This window comes from Myripristis murdjan, chromosome 21, assembly GCF_902150065.1.
Source record: "Myripristis murdjan chromosome 21, fMyrMur1.1, whole genome shotgun sequence".
Lineage (NCBI taxonomy): Eukaryota > Metazoa > Chordata > Actinopteri > Holocentriformes > Holocentridae > Myripristis > Myripristis murdjan.
In genome coordinates, this window is record NC_044000.1 from 26705378 (window position 1) to 26727033 (window position 21656).

The 21656-nt window shown below is 42.1% G+C and overlaps 3 protein-coding genes across 3 annotated transcripts; 2 read left to right on the plus strand and 1 right to left on the minus strand.

Annotated features, from left to right (window-relative positions):
- Positions 1-9157: 9157 nt before the first annotated feature.
- On the minus strand, positions 9158-10433 carry LOC115379839 (trace amine-associated receptor 13c-like). The gene is made up of 2 exons (XM_030080761.1): positions 10261-10433; positions 9158-9977 (listed from the first exon to the last, which is right to left on the minus strand). The coding sequence occupies exons 1-2, from the start codon at positions 10431-10433 to the stop codon at positions 9158-9160; spliced, it is 993 nt and encodes a 330-aa protein (XP_029936621.1).
- A 5229-nt stretch (positions 10434-15662) lies between these two features.
- On the plus strand, positions 15663-16878 carry LOC115379841 (trace amine-associated receptor 13c-like). Its single transcript, XM_030080763.1, has 2 exons — positions 15663-15835; positions 16062-16878. The coding sequence occupies exons 1-2, from the start codon at positions 15663-15665 to the stop codon at positions 16876-16878; spliced, it is 990 nt and encodes a 329-aa protein (XP_029936623.1).
- A 2594-nt stretch (positions 16879-19472) lies between these two features.
- LOC115379840 (trace amine-associated receptor 13c-like) lies at positions 19473-20687 on the plus strand. Its single transcript, XM_030080762.1, has 2 exons — positions 19473-19645; positions 19871-20687. The coding sequence occupies exons 1-2, from the start codon at positions 19473-19475 to the stop codon at positions 20685-20687; spliced, it is 990 nt and encodes a 329-aa protein (XP_029936622.1).
- The last annotated feature ends 969 nt before the right edge of the window (positions 20688-21656 follow it).

Genomic DNA, 21656 nt, shown 5'->3' on the forward strand with positions numbered 1-21656 from the left:
TACAGAGCTCCTCAGTCGTCGCAGATGGAAGCATTGCCAAGCTTTAGCTGATCAATTCTGGATCCACTACATCAGAAACTATCTGCCTTCCCTCCAGACCCGATCCAAGTGGCAACAAGAGCGAGATGATCTAACTGTTGGCACAATCGTCCTGATCATTGATCAGCAGCTCCCGCGTGCTCTGTGGCCAGTCGGAGTGATTAAAGCAGTCATGCCTGGGGAAGACGGCAGAGTGCGAACTGCACAGATCCAAGTCAAAGACAAGACATACACCCGGCCAGTTGCTCGGCTGATCAGACTCCCAGCACTCCCACAAGATACTCCTGACTGACCTTCAATTGATTCAACTTTGCTCCTCAAAGTTGGGGGCGGCTGTTCAGAAGGTCAGCAACTCATGGTCAGTTTCCTGAAGGTATCCCATTCATAGATCACATGCACAATCCCTGTCTGTTACTCTGCGCACTAAGAGCATGTGAACACGCATGGATCGCACATGAACAGACACCGTCAGGACGCTCTGAACCAATCAGACACCAGATTGGCTGTGTGAACTGTCTGCCGCGAGCCGATGAAAAAAGTTTTCATTCTCCGCAGCAGCTTCTGGATTTAATTAATTCATCTCTGTCGTTCGGACTGTCTTTTCACTTACCGCGGCAGTTTTCTGGACTTTTCTTGCTTCATTTGTTGAATTACTCCTTCCTGTGCGTCCATGAGAATGTGAGTAATAATTTATTGTTCTGTTATTCTTAATTCGACTGTGTATGTTGTTATTCGGCAATTAACATACCGTTGTAGATTATAGTGCTGTATCGTGTCATGCACGTCGGTTAACTGTTGCCTATTCCTTTATTGTCAGTCTAATAATTATATGATTCCTGACGATATTGTTTATGTTGGCAAGTGATGCACCGCTGTGGCATCAGTTATTATTATTCATGTCAGAGTAGCATGGTGAGAGCGCCGATGCGTCCATTAAGGGACCGTCGCGCATTTCTTGATTCGCCCTCTATACATTATACCAGTGTAATATACATATATGCACCTCACTGAGCTGAGACATTATTTGCTGATAGTCCCTTACTGTTAGGAGGATTGTGGTCTCTTTATTTGTTCATTTGTGTTTTTTTTGTGACTGCATAGTATTATTATTGCATTGTGTATCTCATGCCTTCTGGTAATGTTTATTTCCATTGCATATAATTAATGGCTGTGCATTTCTGTTTATTCTTATTGTAGAAACCACACACACGTATACACATAAGTCAGAGTACTTCAGCTTCCAATAATAAATGAGTGGCATCTCAATGAGATTGTGTGTGACTTGGATTCATTAAGCCATCATCATACCTGTTCTTACCGGACAACCTGTGGAGAGTGTAGAGACAATCACAGAATCAGCACCTAAAGATTTATTCATGCAGTCATTAAGAGGTCACAAGTTTGGTACTCAGTAAACCAACGCCTTTTTACAGGTTTTATGGGGCGCGCTGGTGGCTCACCGGCTAAGGGCACATACCATGTACCAGGGTTTAGTCCCGATCGCAGCAATTGGGCTTCGAATCCAACCTCAGGTCCTTTGCTGCATGTCGTTGCTTCCCCATCTTTCCTGACTCCCTCCACTGACACTGTCTAAAACAGAGAGGCCCCAAAAAAACTTGTTAACAAAAAGTATTACTTTCTGACAGATTCGATCACATGACAGCAATAACAATGTTTCATATTTTAAGACTTTAATGTTTTGTTTTGTTTTTTGAATGGCCTTTGGTCTGTGCTCCAGGACACAAACACACACACACACACACACACACACATACACACACACATACACACACACACACACACACACACACACACACAGAAGCACCAATTCTGCTTCTTGGCTTAGCAATACCCACGGGACTGGACTTTCTTCTGAGCACAGAGCTAAACAGACTTCCAGTTATGCTTAATGACTGTGTGGTGTATCTCTACAGAGGAGTGTGTTCACACCTGTGTTAAAGGTGTCAGATGATGTCAGCTCCAACCTCAGAGGTATCAGTCCAATCAGAGGTGTTAAGTGAAACACAAACATAAACACCTGATGTAACCATCTGTCAACACATCACCCAAAACTTTTTTTTCATTTAGTTCAAACATAAACTCCTCACTAATGATGCAACCATGAGCAACACTTACATAAAGTGCCTGGTGAATTCATTAAATGTTCTTTTTTTTTTTTTTCATTAGTTAACTTAAGTGCCAGTAAAAACTTTGTCCTTGAGTGTCTGAGTGAGTATTGCTGCTGGTGAAATATCTCCTTGTTGAACTATCCTCACATTCCTATGACGTATAGGAATATAAAACTAATATCCTTCAGCACACTTGGCACATAGATGTGTAGTATGCAGATATGTCGTATATGATATGCGCAGATATGTGGGGTAACACAGTGGGTCACAAATAGCCACATAGCGGTCGACTGATATGAGCACTCTCAGGCCCACAAGGAGGTCTGAGAAAGCCAAGGAGAGGAGAAAGAGATTTGTGGTGGTGTGGAGCGGCCTGGAGCGAAACAGGAGCATTACATTCATTAATATTAGATCGTATCTGAAGTAGTAATGGTATTAGAAATATATTTTACCACCAGATGTGGTGCCATATAGTATTATAACTATACAAAAGAATTATTTAACATTATTATTACCACACCGCCCAGACAAAACTTTTTACATTGTCTGTGGTTCCTAAAAGGCAGTCAAAGGATTGATTTCACTTGTAGCATGAATATTTAATGAACTCTAAATAACTTCCAAAGTCAGAGAGCATCCAGGCAGATCTCCTTTGTGATATGTACAAGGGTGTCTCCTATGGTGGTAAAACTGGTTAGAGTAGTGGCATTGAGGGCATAACTGGGCCTACAGGGTGTTACCGATTTCCTGGTTGTCTTTTCAGGTCATACAAAGTGCAAGTATCCACCACAAGTTGCTACCTGAAGATGAGGATTAAGTTCACAGCTAGTTGGATTCTTACTCATGCACCCTGGTCCATGCAAGTGTAATCCACCAGGTTTGGTCCATTAACCCCTTCCCTGTTGCAGGAATGAGAGTGTCACCAGTACTGTAATGCTCCAAAATGAATAACATAGAAATACACTGGGGGAAAAAAAATGATCCAGTGGAAGTAAAAGAAAATAGGTCTGTTACTTTGGGAACCAGCTGGCTGAAGCCGGTGCTGAAAATTAAACCAAACAAACATGTTGTTCTGCCTCCCAGGCCAAAAGGGCGGCAGTGACAGCGTTTGTGGAAGCAAACACTCAGGTATGGGAGGAGTTCAGGGAGGCCATGGAGAAGGACTTTTGGTTGCCCTAAAAGAGGTTCTGCCACACCATCAGCCAGATCAGGAGGGGCAGGCAGGGTCTCATCCAGGCTTTTCTCAGCAGGGATGGGGAGGTTCTGACCTAACCTGAGTATATAGTTGGGCAGTAGAAGGAACACTTTGAGGACCTCCTTAAACCGACTGAGACACTCTCAGTCGGTTTAAGGCTGGGGGATCCCTGACAGAAGTCACTGAGGTAGTTGGGAAACTCCACAATGACAAGGCACCAGGAGTGGATAAGATTCTCCTTGAAATGCCGAAGGCTCTGGATGTTGTTGGACTGTCATGGCTGACATGCCTCCAGGGACAGTGCTCATGGAGTGGGAGACGAAGGTGGTGGTCCCCATTTTGAATAAGGGGAACCGGAGAGTGTGCTCCAATTATCAGGGGATCACACTGCTCGGTGTCCTTAGGAAAGCTTACTCTTGGGGGCTGGAAAAGGAGATTCTGGTCAATGCGGATTCTGTTCTGGTTGTAGAGCAGCAGTCCATATCTTCACTCTAGCACTGATACTGGAGGGATCATGGAAGTTTGACAATTCCATCTACCTATGTTTTGTTTGTTTTGTTTTTGTTGGTTTGTTTTCCATGCCATTTGCTTCCTGTATAGCCACATTAAGAGCTGTGTCTGTACTCTTGGCACCAGATAAGCAGCTTTAAAATGGTGGGTTGATGAATGAATGGACTCTCATCCTGACTGCCCATAAGCAGTCAGGATGCAAGCAATCACTATGACATTTACCACATTTTTCCACAAAAGACAATGTTTCTTAGGGGTCCAGCACCAGCATGCACACAGGCATGCACGCACAAACACACACATACACACACTCACACGCGCGCACGCGCACACACACACACACACACACACACACACACACACACACACACACACACACACACACACACACACACACAAACATCATGTTCCCATACACTCATGAGACTGGAAGAGCTCCACACAACAAACATTAAGTTATGCTCAGTGACTTTGTAGTGTATCTTTGTGGAAGGAGACTGTTCACACCTCTGCTAATAATGTCAAATGATGACAGCTCCAACCTCAGAGGTCCCACTCCAATCAAAGGTGTCAGGAAAAACACACAGGTTCAAATGAACACACGGTTTTGCCTCCTCACTTCAACTTGTGATGCAACCAGCAAGTTACAAACAACAAGTGTCGCCTTCAGAGACCAACAGTTACATAAGGTGCCTGGTGAATTAATTTGACATGTTTGTTTCTCTATTACGTAAGCTGATTGTCAGTCATACCTTTGGACCTTCTAGTGTCTGTTAAAGAGTTTTAAAAAAATGATAGTTGGTTGCGCTATGGAGGGTCAAGTGTCATGCCATTGTAAACCCAGTTACCTCAACACAGAGGCAAAATCCCATTTCATTACTGGGGGGGACAATAAACAGCCAAATTTCAGAGAGTAATTGTTGGGGGGGACATGAAAAAATTGCTGTCTGGCATGACTGTACCTCCCTCTTTCTCTCTTACACTCTTGAAATTTGCTGTTCAGGGTTGAGCCCTCAGCATGTTCATATGTTTTAAATAATGCTATTAAAAGCAATAATCCTCTAACCAAATTTCTTTGCACACTGTTCTATTTCCACTACAGCCCATCAAAGTAGCTTTACAAGAACTAGAAACTCAAAATAAGCTCTAAAACTAGAGGAAATACCTTGAATAATCCAACTACATCAAACTATTCTTCTTCTTCAAAAAAAAAAAACATATTTATTGTAGTGTCAACAAAAAACAAAGCAAGATATGGCATCAAATAGTGACATACAGTATACACTACTCACAAAAAGTTAGGGATATTCGGCTTTCGGGTGAAATTTGAGGATGAAGCTAAAACGCATTATAACCTTTACAGGTGAACTTAATGTGACCTTCTGTAAACTTTTGAATGCACATGTCCAACTGTTCAACTGTTCAACGTCAGTACTTTTTGCACAAGTTGCTGTTCTCTAACAAGGAGTTTAACGACAAAATTCACATCAGGTGTTTGATGCTCCAGCTCATCGAGGTCGTATCATTAGGGAACGGCTGCTGGAGACTGGGGTACCTCAAATGGAGTGGCCTGCACTTTCTCAGACCTGAAACCCATAGAAAACCTATGGGATCAGCTGAGTCGCCGTGTAGAGGCTCGGAGCTCTGTACCCCAGAACCTCAATGACCTGAGGGCCGCCCTTCAAGAAGAGTGGGATGCCATGCCTCAGCAGACAATAACTCAACTTGTGAACAGCATGAGACGTCGCTGTCAAGCTGTAATTGATGCTCAAGGGCACATGGCAAGTTATTGACACTGACATTTTTTGTTGTGGTATATCCACCACTGTTGTTGGCTTTTGTTTCAAGAAATTGTTTGAGATGAGGAAATCACCAGTGTATGCTTCTACTGAAATGCCCTACTTTCATGATATAATATCGCTGTAGCGTGAACTTTTTATATTTTCCATAAATTTCACCCAAAAGCCAAATATCCCTAACTTTTTGTGAGTAGTATGTTTGAGCTGTACACTGTCCCTTTTAGATAAAATAAGAAAATGAAATGAAACTATGCCACAAAATAATGCAACTTAAAATTAAAAAAATAAATAAATAAATAAATAAATAAAATAGATATCTATCTAGAGACAAACTCAAAATATCAGTTAAAAATATGAACTATTTCTGACATTAATATCCTGACAGACTCTTTGAAAGAATAAATAAACTCAGTATTTGCTCCTCCTGTGGTCTGTCCTCTCTCTCCCTCACTGTCCTAAACTCGCTTGAGCTTGTCAACAGTCGTTAGCTGTTAGCTTAAACAGTGAGCTGAAAGAGGCAGGTTTTGGACCAAGCAGGGAAAAATATCGCTTTTCATATTACAACCTTGTGCTTGGTGAACAAGTGGTGTGATAAATGACTCACTGGCTTTCACTTGAGAAGGTTTTCATGCTAGTTCTCATCAGGATGCTGCCTCTCAGGCTGACGGACTGACTGAACGTTACAGAGCTGCCGCTCTGCCAGGAGCAGGACGTGGACCAAACCACTTTGAGGCATGGGGGGGTCAGGGCCCCTCGGGATTTCCGCCTATGCCTCAACATCTTCTAACTAATCTTATACTTTGATGGGTTTGATGACGGAACTATTGAACTATGTCACGTTCCAATTAAACAATATTACACAAGAGGGAGTGCTGTTATAATGTATATCAGCATGGCTCTGATTCAGTCAGCCTCGTGCCGGAAATAAAAACCAAGCCAGTTATTATTGTTATCATTATTATTATTGTTATTATTATTATTTTGCTGTGGGTGGGTGGAAGGTGTAGGATTGACATAATGCGGCTTTGATTAGTTGTAGTAGTGTTAGCATTAGTATTATATCACCACATGAATATGAGATTTGCCCACATTTACAACAGTGTCTCCCCAGAGGTGATGAAAATGATGGACTTTTTCCTTGGCTGCAGGAGCTAGCAGGGGTTAATCCCACTGCAGATGGTGTCTGCTATGGCCTTCAGGACTTGGTCATGGTGCCAAGAGTAGCGCCCCTTGCCCAGGGCTCTCAGGCAGCAGGTGAGAATGTGCTCCACGGCCAAGCTGGTGACTCTGCCTTGTCCCAGAATGAACAGGTTGGACTTGCCAGGATGCCATAGACAGCCTGGGGCTAATTCAATTGGGCTTGGCTCTCCAAATCCCGAGCCAGGAGACTGCCCTCCACTGATGCTTCCTTCTTTTCCAGGCCACATCTCAACCAACCAGCCATAATAACAATAATAATTAGCATGCACACAGATGGATCATTTTGGCCTTTAACGAGATAAGTGCCCTTTCTCTTTTATTATTTAATAGTTTAATTTTAAATTTGGCCCATGGCATCAGTTCTCAATTAGAAACACATTGGAATGCCTGACAGCTACATTTCAGATGTAATTCTGCCAGACCACACAGCCCAACCCCCTCCTTCCTCCACTTCCTCAGTGCGCCCTGCACAGCAGCATGGCAGCTGTCTCTCTGAGCTGCCTGCTATTGACAATGAGGCCACAATAGTGTTTGCCCTGAGCCTCAGCATCATCATTGTTGTGAAATTAAACCACCACGAGGATATCTCAATACAGCTGGCCTGACTTAGGCAGCAGGCCACCATTAAGCTTAATAAGCAAGCTAATGTGTCCTTGGTCTGCATTTCTGCTCCAGAGAGAAAAAACAGCCAACCAGAAATGTTCACGTCATGCTTTAAATTTATTATGTTATTCATCAAGTCGACTCTGGCTGCTTATATGTTGTCTCCATACATCCATAGTGTTATAAGTAAATCGTGCAGCAGTAGGTTATGCAACATACGGTATAATGTAGGCTAGTGGTCCACCTGATTCCACCTGTGAGAGTTCCTATCCCCAGTGGTTTTCTTTGTCAGTCTGGGCAGCATGCTGGCATTATGTTATTCCGATACATATTCACACAAATCCCTGTAATGTTCTGATAAGGCTATATGTTCACTACAGGGCAGGAAATATTCAGACGTCAGCATATACATCAACATGTGTTGAAATAAAATGTGCTTTAGGGAGTTGCTATTGCTGTTGATGTATGCAGCTGCTGCAGCTAGAATTTTGATTTAATGCTAGATAGAATAGTTATATTTGCAGCTGTAAAAATAAAATGATACTTTTTATGATAAAATATGATATTTTTCAATCATACTCATCAAGGTATTAAATAAATAATATTACCAAGGTCATGGTGTCTCAAAAAGAACGGACGAAAAGAAAAACACAAGGAAAAAGACATGCATAAGTCATTTACAATACAATAAGATTTAATTATAGAACTAAACAATAATTTTAAAAAAAAGTCTTACAAGTAATGTTTTAAGTCATTACAAAATTGGTCTTATTACTAGTTGAATGAAAGATTGATTTATCAGTCATAAGGTTAATTAATGCGTAGCAATGGCCCTCCATCCTTTCCTAGGAGGGCCATTGTAAAGTGTGGAGTCAGGTGAGGGGATGGAGACACATGAAGAGCCACAGATCACAGACACCATGCAGGGCAGCGTGGCTCAGGAGGTAGAGCGGTCATCTGGTAACCGGAGGGTTCCCGGTTTGATCCCCGGCTCCTCCAGAGAGCATGTCGAAGTGTCCTTGGGCAAGATATTGAGCCAAGCTGCTTGCCTCCTTGCATCTGCCATCAGTGTGAATGTGAGGCAACCACTGTAAAGCGTTTTGAGTGGTCAGCAGACTAGAAAATCGCTATAAAAATGCAGTCCATTTACCAGGGAAAAGACACCGCTAAATAATTGAAGTATAGAAGTCTATTGTTGTGTACTGGCCTGAGACAAGCCTGTACATCTTCACAGTTAAAGTTGGCTTTAGGCTCAATTGTTGTACTTTTGTTGTTTTGTGTATATTTTAAATAATAAGCTACAGTTAAAATATTGAAAATAGTTTTGTTTGCATTTGCTTCATTTCACAGTCCAGCCACAGTTGTTCCTACCTGTACAATTATCTCAGCCTTACCCAGTTTATCCAGATTTGCTCTGTTAACAGCACTCTCCCAGTTCCTTAACTGATCGTGCCCTTTAACAACTTGATAGAAGCCTGCCGTTGGTTAATCATGAAATAATGATAATAGAATTCAAAAAAACCTAAAAAAAAAAAAAAAAAAAAACAAGTCCTGGAGCAAGACACTGGCAACAGCATCAACGTTGTCACAAAATAAATAATTTAACCCTAACCCTAACTTAACAGCAAGATGTTTTCCTAATGTCAAGGATTTAAGCCTTTTGAATTCACCCACTCCTCTCTCTACAGTACGTTGGAATCACAGGAGTCAGGCTGCAGTATCTGAAGTGTAAAAATGAGTTTGATTGCTTTTCTAAACCAGGGGTAGAACAAGGCATAGATTATAGGGTTTAGACAGGAGTTTAAAAAGTACAGGAACAAAACAATGACTCCAGATGAAAAAGAGATTTTAGCATCCTGGCCTGCAAAAGAAACACAGTAATATGGACAGAGACACAGTAGAAACACAACCACAACAACACCGAGAGTCCTGGCTGCTTTCAGCTCAGATTTCTTAGCAGTTCCAGTCCCTGAATGCTGCAGAGTGACAGACACAATGTGGGATCTCATGGCACGAGCCTGAGACACAGCCACCACAAACACTCTCATATACAGAACTATGATCACAGTAATAGGGATATTAAAGTTTAAAATAAAGTCAACAGCTCCTGTAATAGAATTAATGACAACCACACACTCTCCCTGGCAGGATTTAGACCTGCCTGGTTGCATCAGGGTATCACTCAGAACCAGACTGCTGTACAAAACAGAGCAGATCCAACACAGACAAACACAGATTTTAACTCTTCTCCAGGTGATTTTGGTGGGGTAACACAGAGGGTCACAGATAGCCACATAGCGGTCGACTGATATGAGCACCATGTTTCCTATTGAGGAGGAGGTAATGATAAACAACACAATGGGATACAAAGCACACATTAAATCACCAAGAAACCAGCAGGCCCCCATAAAGAGGATTTCAGCCGGAACAAGCACAAGGCCCACAAGGAGGTCTGAGAAAGCCAAGGAGAGGAGAAAGAGATTTGTGGTGGTGTGGAGCTGCCTGGAGTGAAACAGGAGCATTACATTCATTAGTATTAGTTAATATCTGAACGATTAGAAGTATTAGAAATATATTTTACTACCAGCTGTAGTGTGATGTAGCATTATAAGACTTCAAAAAGCATTATTTAGCATTTATTTTTTTCTCGGATCAAAGGCTTGACATGATCTCTGTTATGATCCACAAGTCCCTTATACTTCTAAGTCTACCTCTTTTATATAAAGAATTCTACTTAAAAAAACAAAACAAAAAACAAACAAACAAAAAAAAACTGCTTTTCCACCTGAAATGGGAGATGGAGATGATGACCAGCAGGTTGAGAGCTATAGTGAGCAGAGCGATGAAGGACAGCAGGATGTAGAGCAGCATAACATCAGAGCTTGGAGGCTTCGGCTTCCTGCAGGAGGCGTTGAGGAGTTGTGGGAAGCAGAGTTCAGCTCCTTCCAGGGTCTCCATCATCAGAGAGAGAGGAGGAGAGGAGAAGCTGCTGAGGTCTGGCAGCTCTCTGACCAATTCCTGCCAAACAAATGATTTATCTCTTTCTCCTTCATTACCTCCCCTCCTCCTTCTGTCCTCTTGTCCCTCCATGTCCTGACCTTTTCGGTGGCAAGTGTAAGAATGACTTCAGCATTGTTGTTGCCGTGTTAACAACTTAGTTTATGGTGGTAACTTTCAAGGTGTTAAATTAAGTGTATTTCTGTAGTTCTTATCGAGTCCACCGACCAGTCAAAGCACTTTACAACTCTGCCTCACATTCACCCATTCAAACACACATTCATACAACATGGCACCTTACCATGCAAGAATAAGATACTGCCTCAAGTTGAGGAGTTCAAGGATCTCAGAGTATTGTTCATTAGTGAGGGTGAAATGGAGCGTTCCATTGAAAGTTAGTTCTAGGCTGCGGTGGCAGTTATGCAGTCACTCTGCTGGACTGTTGTGGTGAAGAGGGAGTTAGGCCAGAAGGCAAACCTCTAAATTTTCTGGTCAGTCTTTGTTCCAACCGTCACCTACGGTCATGAGCTCTGGATAGTGACCAAAGGATGAGATCATGGATGCAAGTGGCGGAAATGAGTTTGCTCCACAGGGTGTCTGGGCGCAATCTTAGGAGTAGAGGGACAAGCTCAAACATCTGTGAGAAGCTTGGAGAAGGGCCATTGCTTCTGTGCATTGAAAGGAGACAGTTCAGGTAGTTCAGGCATCTAGTCAGGATGGCTCCTGGAAACAACCAACTGGGAGGAGACCTCCAGGCAGATCCAGGACACAGTGGGGGGACTATATATCCCAGCTGGTCTGGGAATGCCTTGGGATCCCCCAGAAGGAGCCGGTGGATGTATGCTTGGGAAGGATCGCGCAGGCTGACCTCAACCTGCTACCACTGTGCCCTGTTACCAGATAAGCAGCTGAAAAGAGATAGATGGATGGATGGATGGACTCTCATCACGCCTGCCTATAAGCCTAAACTAAATGAGTAACACATGTAGACTGGAAGGTTTGACTGTTTGAGAACGTTCGGCCTTGCAATCCAAGCTTTGACTCACTAAGTTTCTTTTCCAGCAGCTCAACTTGGGCATTGTCCAAAGTTGTGCCCAAAGTTGTGACCACCCCACCACACTCCCTCCCGATAGTTTGAACACACTCTCCATTCCTGTATTTTTTAAATACAGGGAGTACCACACCTGTAAGTCCCTGCCAAATCCAGCCATGGCAGCCTGACAGGATCCAGTGGCCTCAGTGTCTCTGGATAAACACTTCATTTTTCTATGCAACCGCAGTCATCATATATGGGTAACTGAACTCACAATGAATGGGAATGATGACAAATCTTCAATATTTTGTTCCTCACTATATTTACCACATTTTTCCGAAAAAGACAATGTTTCTTGGGGGACAAGCACAAGCATGCACACCTGCGTGCATTCACACACACACACACACACACACACACACACACCCACACGTACCCACACGCACACAAACACACACACAAATCTCTCTGTCCATCATTCTCTCTCTCTCTCTCTCTCTCTCTCTCTCTCTCTCTCTCTCTCTCTCTCTCTCTCTCTCTCTCTCATGAGACTGGAAGAGCTCCACACAACAAACATTCAGTTATGTTCAGTGACTTTGTAGTGTATCTTTGTGGAAGGAGACTGTTCACACCTCTGCTAATAATGTCAAATGATGACAACTCCAATCTCAGAGGTCCCACTCCAATCAAAGGTGTCAGGAAAAACACACAGGTTCAAATGAACACACGGTTTTGCCTCCTCACTTCAACTTGTGATGCAACCAGCAAGTTACAAACAACAAGTGTCGCCTTCAGAGACCAACAGTTACATAAGGTGCCTGGTGAATTAATTTGACATGTTTGTTTCTCTATTACGTAAGCTGATTGTCAGTCATACCTTTGGACCTTCTAGTGTCTGTTAAAAGTCAGTTGTTTAGTGTAGTGTAGGTTTATTTCTATTACATGAATACTACATTCAATTTGACTTATAGCTCATAAGTACCTGCATGTATTAACTCAACCTAATATTGGTCAGCGAGTCTCTCTGTCCAAACTACAGAAGTTCTACAGCCGAGAAAATGCAGAGCCAAAGGAAAGGGCTTTCTGACAGCAAGGTAAAGCAGTGAAGACATTTTAAAGATAGCGCACACTGAAACTGATACTGATTTTTTCAGGTGGACCCTTTTTAGGAGGCTAGAATACGTTTGGCTCCTGCCCCCATGCACAACAGCACCCTGCGAGACCTCCGGTCCAGGTCTTTGTTGTTTATCTCCGAAGTGAGCACAACTGAAACTAAACGCATCAGTTGACCTTATAATCAAAAGTAGCTTGTGCTCATTTAATAATACGCACAATTAATATAGCTTGATTGTTAACATTGCTACACTTCCGGAATAAACCTTTAACTCAAAGCAGTGATGGTCAGTGTGTTTCTCAGTCTGTCCCTTTACTCCAAGACAACATCTGGAAATCTACTGGACGGATTGCCAAGAAATTTGGTGAACTCATTCATGGTTTCCAGAAGATGAAGCCTGTCAGTTTTGGTGACCTTTTGACCTTTCTCTTTTTGTCATCATTTCAGTGTTGCACACACGATAATCACCATATCTCTCTCTCTCTCTCTCTCATGAGACTGGAAGAGCTCCACACAACAAACATTCAGTTATGTTCAGTGACTTTGTAGTGTATCTTTGTGGAAGGAGACTGTTCACACCTCTGCTAATAATGTCAAATGATGACAACTCCAATCTCAGAGGTCCCACTCCAATCAAAGGTGTCAGGAAAAACACACAGGTTCAAATGACCACACAGTTTTGCCTCCTCACTTCAACTTGTGATGCAACCAGCAAGTTACAAACAACAAGTGTCGCCTTCAGAGACCAACAGTTACATAAGGTGCCTGGTGAATTAATTTGACTTGTTTGTTTCTCTATTACGTAAGCTGATTGTCAGTCATACCTTTGGACCTTCTAGTGTCTGTTAAAGAGTTAAAAAAAAAAAGATAGTTGGCTGCGCTATGGAGGGTCAAGTGTCATGCCATTGTAAACCCAGTTACCTCAACATCTTCTAACTAATCTTATGCTTTGATGGGTTTGATGACTGAACTATTGAACTATGTCATGTTCCAATTAAACAATATCACACAAGACGCAGTGCTGTTATAATGTATATCAGCATGACTGTGATCCAGTCAGCCTTCTGCCAAAAATAAAATCCAAGCAGGCAAATGTAGGAAAAACATTTACCTGCATTTACTTGCTGAAAAGGTGTACTGCCAGTTATGCTGTACTGCCAGTACTGGCAACTTTTTTTTTCTTGACAGTCGCCATGATGCAGGTGAGCAATGACACGTACGTGAGTGTTTACCCTGACATTGACCTTATGAATTGCCTCACAGGCCCAGAACCAGAATTCTGGCTCCCTCAACTAAATGTTTACCTCTTCTCTCCTTCACCCTCTTTCCCTTTTAGCAGTCATACTATTCATTTCTACTTCATTTCTATTTGTATGGGCCTTTATGCTGCCTTTGAAACAGTCATTCAGGCTATCCTCCTGTCACAATGTTGACAGGAGGACCTGAAAGACCAGGGGCCAGATTCTCCAAAAAGTTCTTACTAATAATCTTAAGACGTTTCGTAAGAGGAAAAAATGAGAAGTTCATAAGAATGTTCTCAAGTGCTATTCCCCATTATTTTCTTAAGAACTGCACATTATCTTAAGAACTTCTTAATTTTTTCCACTGACGAACTTCTCAACTATCTACCTTTATGTAAACAAACAGCCTCGAGCTGCAACCCACAGCAGTTCCATCTAAAATCCAACAAAACAATATCCATTATAGTCTCAACTTTGATTTGATGTTATAAAAGTGTTTTCTCAAAAATTGAGATACATACTTTGTAATGGACAGCGACGACATTACTAACCTATTAGTTAAGGAATCTAAATATAATTGACACATGAATGGTGGCTGGTGGCTAAACAAAATGTCCTCATATAGACTCAGAAACAATATATGTGCCTATATGTCTAAATACTGGTTTAGATATTAGGCTGAATTACAGTTTAGATAACGATTATCACTATGTTAACATATACAATGTAAAATGATTAAGGTATTAGCCAACTACATTAATCTATGTTATATAATCAAATTTGGCTCTAAATGAATCAAAGATGTTTGAAAAATAGCTTACCTTCACACAGCATGTGGTTACTTAAGACGACCTTTTTAAAGTTACGATACTATTTAAGAAAAATAGTAAGATAATTTCTTTCAAGAATCCCATTTATTCTTAAGAAAAATCTTAAGAATAAAGTTGAGAACATTCTTAAGATCTTTTGTTTGGATTCTTAAGATATTTTGTTTGTGAATTCGAAAATATCTTAAGAATCTTCTTAAACCCAAACTTAAGAAAAAAAGTGGAACTTAAGAAGAAATTTAATCTTAAGAACCTTTGGAGAATCCGGCCCCTGGAGACTAACGCACATATCACCTCTCATCTCAACTGTTATAAATCCCTTGATATTGGAGGTTTTGTGTACAGCACTTTGGTGAACATGTCTTTTAAATGTGCTGTATAAATAAAGTTGACTCGACTGTACTTGACTAAGAACTTGGCAGCTGAACGGGATTGCAGAAACAGGGGTTCACCAGCAAGTCAGTGTCTTCACTTGATTTAAAATGACTGACAATGGAGGCGACTCTGTTGTGATTCTCCACAGCATCAGGGAGATTTTTAGTCTCCTAAATCGACTGCATTATGCACTTGTTTGTTTCCCCACTGCGCCCACAACAAACCTATATTCTACAGAGACGATGGGCTTTCTGGCTTCCATGTTAGTATGACACATCCTGTTACATCAGAGGAGGGGTAAGAGGAAGAGGAGAAGAAAGGAGGAGAAAGAGCAGTAAGAAAGGAGGGGTTGGTATAATAACTAAATAATGATGGTTGAGGGATTGAGAAACCAGGGCGAGAGAGGAAAGGAGAGGTCAGCAGAGTCTAATTGCATTGGTGATGAAAATAAAGACAAACACATGAAACAACGGGGATGTTATTCTCCAAGAGAGTGGGAATAAAAGAGGGAGGGACAGGTGAAAACGACAGAGAGAAAGAAAGCCGCTCAAGGAGCTGCCAGACCTCAGCAGCTTCTCCTCTCCTCCTCTCTCTCTGATGATGGAGACCCTGGAAGGAGCTGAACTCTGCTTTCCACAACTCCTCAACACCTCCTGCAGGAGGCCAACACGTCCTCACTCTGAGGCAACCACCATCTTCATCCTGATGTCCTCCATCTCTCTGCTCACTGTGGCTCTCAACCTGCTGGTCATCATCTCCATCTCCCACTACAGGCAGATTTACATTCTTAAGAATGGTCTAAAATATGTTTTGAACTGCTAGACATGCAAGAACAAATTGATTTTGTCCTGCCACACAGTTGTTTACATATTTTAGGTAGATGCTGAGTACATTCAGCATTTTGATGATGTCTTTATCCTTCACCTTACATGAGACATACTATAACTGCTAAAAGGAAATATAACACTACATCTGACATCTGAATTTCTCCCACTCCAGGCAGCTCCACACCCCCACCAACCTCCTCCTGCTCTCCTTGGCTGTATCAGACTTCCTTGTGGGCCTCCTGCTGTCAGGTCAAATTCTCTTCTTCAGCGGCTGCTGGTTATTGGGTGACTTCATGTGTGGTTTCTTTGTCTGTGCTACCTTCATCAATACCTCTGCCTCAGTAGGAAACATGGTTCTCATATCAGTCGACCACTTTGTGGCTATTTGTGACCCTCTGTGTTACCCCACCAAAATCACTCTGAGGAGAGTTAAAATCTGTGTTTGTCTGTGTTGGATCTTCTCTGCTTTTTATAACAGTGTGACACTAAAGGATTTCATAAGACAACCAGGCAGGTATAATTCCTGCTATGGAGAGTGTGTGGTTGTCATTAACTACATTGCAGGAGCTGTTGACCTTGTTTTGACATTCATTGGTCCCATTACTGTGATCATAGTTCTGTATATGAGAGTGTTTGCGGTGGCTGTGTCTCAGGCTCGTGCCATGAGATCCCACATTGTGTCTGTCACTCTGCAGCCTTCAGGGACTGGAACTGCTAAGAAATCGGAACTGAAAGCAGCCAGGACTCTTGGTGTTGTTGTAGCTGTGTTTCTACTGTGTTTCTGTCCATATTACTTTCCCTCTCTGATAGGCCAGAATACTTCAAGCAATACTTCATATTCAACCTTTGCAATCTCGCTGCTGTCCTCAAACTCCTGTTTAAATCCTCTGATCTATGCCTTTTTCTACCCCTGGTTTAGAAAATCTATTAAACTGATAGTTACACTTCAGATCCTGCAGCCTGACTCCTGTGGGGCCAAACTACTGTAGAGAGAGAGGCTGTGGACTGACTACACAAAGATCTTTTTTCCACATTGGTTGATTACATTTCACTTTAGCAAATGAATTGATTTAGGCAAGACAAACACCAACTCTCAACATGGTGATCTACACATTGTATGCAGTTTAACTATGTTTTGTAATAAAATATGGAAGTTATTGTCACAAAATTAGGATTTAAGGCTTCCCATAACCCAAGAGAAAAAAGACTGAAAAACCTCTTTAAAAAGTTCATGAGGGATAAACATTGGTCAGCTCAACCCTTTCAAACATGAAAAGTTTGTTACTGTATGCTTGTCACACATTTGCAGCTGACATACTACTTTGTCACAAATTGTTACCATATGTTTAATAAATATTACAAGTGATGGTGAAGCTGCTGCTCGTTTCCACCTGTGGTGAACAGTTCCTTTATTGCTGGCCAACAGTTTGCCTCAAATGTAAAAAAAGGTAAAAAAAAAAAAAAAAAAAAAAAAAAACAGTTGGCAGATGAGGGATGAGGATGCCAAGGGAAGCCAGATGTACTGGAGCAGCCAGGGACCTGAGCCGCACAACCACCAACACCATGATGACCTGGGTCAATAAAAGACAGAGCACGCACTCGGACAAACACACATCAACCATTCACACACACACACACACACACACACACAGAGACAAGGGTGAAACATTAGTTATCTGCAGGAGACAGACAGGTAATTAGCTCCGAGAGAGCAAGAATCTCGTTGGCAGGTGAGTGCTTGGGTTACTTCATTGAGACAGAGAACCAGCCCACCGTACCACTAACTGTCAACAATAAGTTAGGCTGAAGAGATGAGTTTTTAGTCTAGATTTAAAAGAATCAACAGATTCAGATTGCCTAACAACAGCGGTTAGGTTATTCCACAGCGGTGGGGCTCGATAGGAAAAGGCCCGGCCACCTGTTGACTTCTTCTTAACTCTAGGTAGGCAAAGCAGCCCCGCGTTTTGAGAGTGGAAAGCACGCGATGGAATGTAGGGTTTAAGGAGATCAGAAAGGTAAGATGGGGCAAACCCATTTAAGATTTTGTAGGTTAACAGAAGCACCTTAAAGTCAGATCTAATATGGACAGGAAGCCAATGAAGGGAGGCAAGAATTGGGGAAATGTGGTCCAATTTTCTTGTTTTAGTTAAGACTCTAGCTGCAGCATTTTGAACCATCTGGAGACTTTTGGTGCTGGCCCCTGGCAGACCTGAAAACAGAACATTGCAGTAATCAAGTCTGGCTGAAACAAATGCATGAATTGAGGTCTCTGTTTCTGGATGCAGGAGCTTCGTTTTACTGATCTCTTCTTCCTTGAGAAAGGGGATGCAGAAGGAAGATGTTGACTGCATATTAGTCGGTAGGGCATTGATTGCTCTTCTTTTGTCCTGTATTTCTGCTGCCATCACTCTCAGTACATTATGTCTCCAGGTGTACCTACTCCGTGTAAGGTTGATGTTACAGGCCACCAGTAGCTATGTGCTTGAGGCTAGCAGAACTTGAACATAGCGAGCAGGGTGCTTCCTGGCCCAGCCACAGGTTTAGATTTTCCGGCGACGGAATGAGATCATATGTAGCATGAATGATGAAGCCTGCCCTTTTTGCCTTCATATTCCATAGATCCATCCATGTGTTTCTCCTTTTTTCGATGCCCTCCCACATTGTCCAGCACCCCTGTTTCACCTGAGAGATGGTTATGACCATCCTGGCAGCTTCTTCTTGGTGCTACACCTCCTCAACCACTAGTTGGCGGCATTCTGCAGGTGTGACTTTCTGCCAGGAGGGTCTTGTTGTTTCCAGTCCGTAGCCACCTGTATTTGGCCCACAATGTCCAGGTGGCGGAGGGCTGTTTTTGCTTCCTGAGCTGCAGTTGATGGATCCTACCTTCTCCCCGTTGTTATAGTAGGAGCAGCACCTCTCACAATGTCATCCCTGGATTCTTTCAGCATCATGTTAAGCCTTACTTTTCCACACTTAAATTTCTCCATGAGGCTGGTCAATGGGAGGGCTAAAACTCCTTTACCATACCAGGTACCATACCATACTCCTTTACCATAATGGAAGTATGCATATGTTCATACATATATTACATATATCCTTTTTTAACTAGTTTATTGAAGTAGGGGGTTCACCAGCAAGTCAGTGTCTTCACTTGATTTAAAATGACTGACAATGGAGGTGACCCTGTTGTGATTCTCCACAGCATCCAGGAGATTTTTAGTCTCCTAAATCGACTGCATTATGCACTTGTTTGTTTCCCCACTGCACCCACAACAAACCTATATTCTACAGAGACGATGGGCTTTCTGGCTTCCATGTTAGTATGACACATCCTGTTACATCAGAGGAGGGGTAAGAGGAAGAAGAGAAGAAAGGAGGAGAAAGAGCAGTAAGAAAGGAGGGGTGATGGTCGAGGGATTGAGAAAGCATCCCTCAGACAAACACATGAAACAACGGGGATGTGATTCTCCAAGAGAGTGGGAATAAAAGAGGGAGGGACAGGTGAAAACGACAGAGAGAAAGAAAGCTGCTCAGGGAGCTGGCAGACCTCAGCAGCTTCTCCTCTCCTCCTCTCTCTCTGATGATGGAGACCCTGGAAGGAGCTGAACTCTGCTTTCCACACCTCCTTAACACCTCCTGCAGGAGGCCCATCCGTCCTCACTCTGAGGCCACCACCATCTTCATCCTGATGTCCTCCATCTCTCTGCTCACTGTGGCTCTCAACCTGCTGGTCATCATCTCCATCTCTCACTACAGGCAGATTTACCTTCTTAAGAATGGTCTAAAATATGTTTTGAACTGCTAGAGATGCAAGAACAAATTGATATTGTCCTGCCACACAGTTGTTTACATATTTAGGTAGATGCTGAGTACATTCAGCATTTTGATGATGTCTTTATCCTTCACCTTTCATGAGACATACTATAACTGCTACAAGGAAATATAACACTACATCTGACATCTGAATTTCTCCCACTCCAGGCAGCTCCACACCCCCACCAACCTCCTCCTGCTCTCCCTGGCTGTATCAGACTTCCTTGTGGGCCTCCTACTGTCAGGTCAAATTCTCTTCTTCAGCGGCTGCTGGTTTTTGGGTGACTTCATGTGTGGTTTCTTTGGCTGTGCTACCTTCATCAATACCTCTGCCTCAGTAGGAAACATGGTTCTCATATCAGTCGACCGCTATGTGGCTATTTGTGACCCTCTGTGTTACCCCACCAACGTCACTCTGAGGAGAGTTCAAATGTGTGTTTGTCTGTGTTGGATCTGTTCTGCTTTTTATAACAGTGTGATACTAAAGGATTTCATAAGACAACCAGGCAGGTATAATTCCTGCTATGGAGAGTGTGTGGTTGTCGTTAACTACATTGCAGGAGCTGTTGACCTTGTTTTGACATTCATTGGTCCCATTACTGTGATCATAGTTCTGTATATGAGAGTGTTTGTGGTGGCTGTGTCTCAGGCTCGTGCCATGAGATCCCACATTGTGTCTGTCACTCTGCAGCCTTCAGGGACTGGAACTGCTAAGAAATCGGAGCTGAAAGCAGCCAGGACTCTTGGTGTTGTTGTAGCTGTGTTTCTACTGTGTTTCTGTCCATTTTACTTTCCCTCTCTAATAGGCCAGAATACTTCAAGCGATACTTCATATTCAACCTTTGCAATCTGGCTGCTGTCCTCAAACTCCTGTCTAAATCCTTTGATCTATGCCTTTTTCTACCCCTGGTTTAGAAAATCTATTAAACTGATTGTTACACTTCAGATCCTGCAGCCTGACTCCTGTGGGGCCAAACTACTGTAGAGAGAGAGGCTGTGGACTGACTGCACAAAGATCTTTTTTCCACATTGGTTGATTACATTTCACTTTAACAAATGAATTGATTTAGGCAAGACAAACACCAACTCTCAACATGGTGGTCTACACATTGTATGCAGTTTAACTATGTTTTGTAATAAAATATGGAAGTTATTGTCACAAAATTAGGATTTAAGGCTTCCCATAATCCAAGAGAAAAAAGACTGAAAAACCTCTTTAAAAAGTTCATGAGGGATAAACATTGGTCAGCTCAACCCTTTCAAACATGAAAAGTTTGTTACTGTACACTTGTCACACATTTGCAGTTGACATACTACTTTGTCACAAATTGTTACCATATGTTTAATAAATATTACAAGTGATGGTGAAGCTGCTGCTCGTTTCCACCTGTGGTGAACAGTTCCTTTATTGCTGGCCAATAGTTTGCCTCAAATGTTTGTCACTGATAAAATTCTGCATTAATAGTTCACTGATTCTTGGGAATTTGGATAAAACAGGTTTTAATTTTGAAAAAAAAAAAAGTGCATTAAATTACAAAATCTGAAGGTATATCATTATAGGCCAAGGTCTTGGCTGTTCAGCAATGTACCAGTGCAACCTCCTCATTTTGCATTTTTTTCATAAAATAGATTTTTCCAGTTATTAGGCTACTTTGTTTTTGTCAACACTGTCACTGTAATGTTTTTTTTTTTTTTTTAATTTGAAAAACATATTTTTGTATTAAAGAGACTATTACTTTAATAACTCAACAGCACCAAAGAAATATATTGTAAGCATATTCATTTAAAACAAATATAACTGCCTCTGACAGTGGTGACACTAATCTGACGGTGGTGACAGTGGCCTCATTACAACATGCATTTCCAAAATTTATACCACTCAAGTCAATGGCTTCTTGCTTAACAACTTTATTTAACTATTTGGTACAAAAAATAAGAATCCTGAGCACTGTTA

What these genes read in the sequence shown, in the direction of transcription:
- LOC115379839 (XM_030080761.1), bottom strand. Translation starts at nt 10,433, where the DNA reads ATGGAGACCCTGGAAGGAGCTGAACTCTGCTTCCCACAACTCCTCAAC. An exon ending in ATCTCCATCTCCCATTTCAG is followed by an intron (nt 9,978 to 10,260) that starts GTGGAAAAGCAG and finishes GTTTCACTCCAG; the next exon opens with GCAGCTCCACACCACCACAA.
- LOC115379841 (XM_030080763.1), top strand. Translation starts at nt 15,663, where the DNA reads ATGGAGACCCTGGAAGGAGCTGAACTCTGCTTTCCACAACTCCTCAAC. An exon ending in ATCTCCATCTCCCACTACAG is followed by an intron (nt 15,836 to 16,061) that starts GCAGATTTACAT and finishes CTCCCACTCCAG; the next exon opens with GCAGCTCCACACCCCCACCA.
- LOC115379840 (XM_030080762.1), top strand. Translation starts at nt 19,473, where the DNA reads ATGGAGACCCTGGAAGGAGCTGAACTCTGCTTTCCACACCTCCTTAAC. An exon ending in ATCTCCATCTCTCACTACAG is followed by an intron (nt 19,646 to 19,870) that starts GCAGATTTACCT and finishes CTCCCACTCCAG; the next exon opens with GCAGCTCCACACCCCCACCA.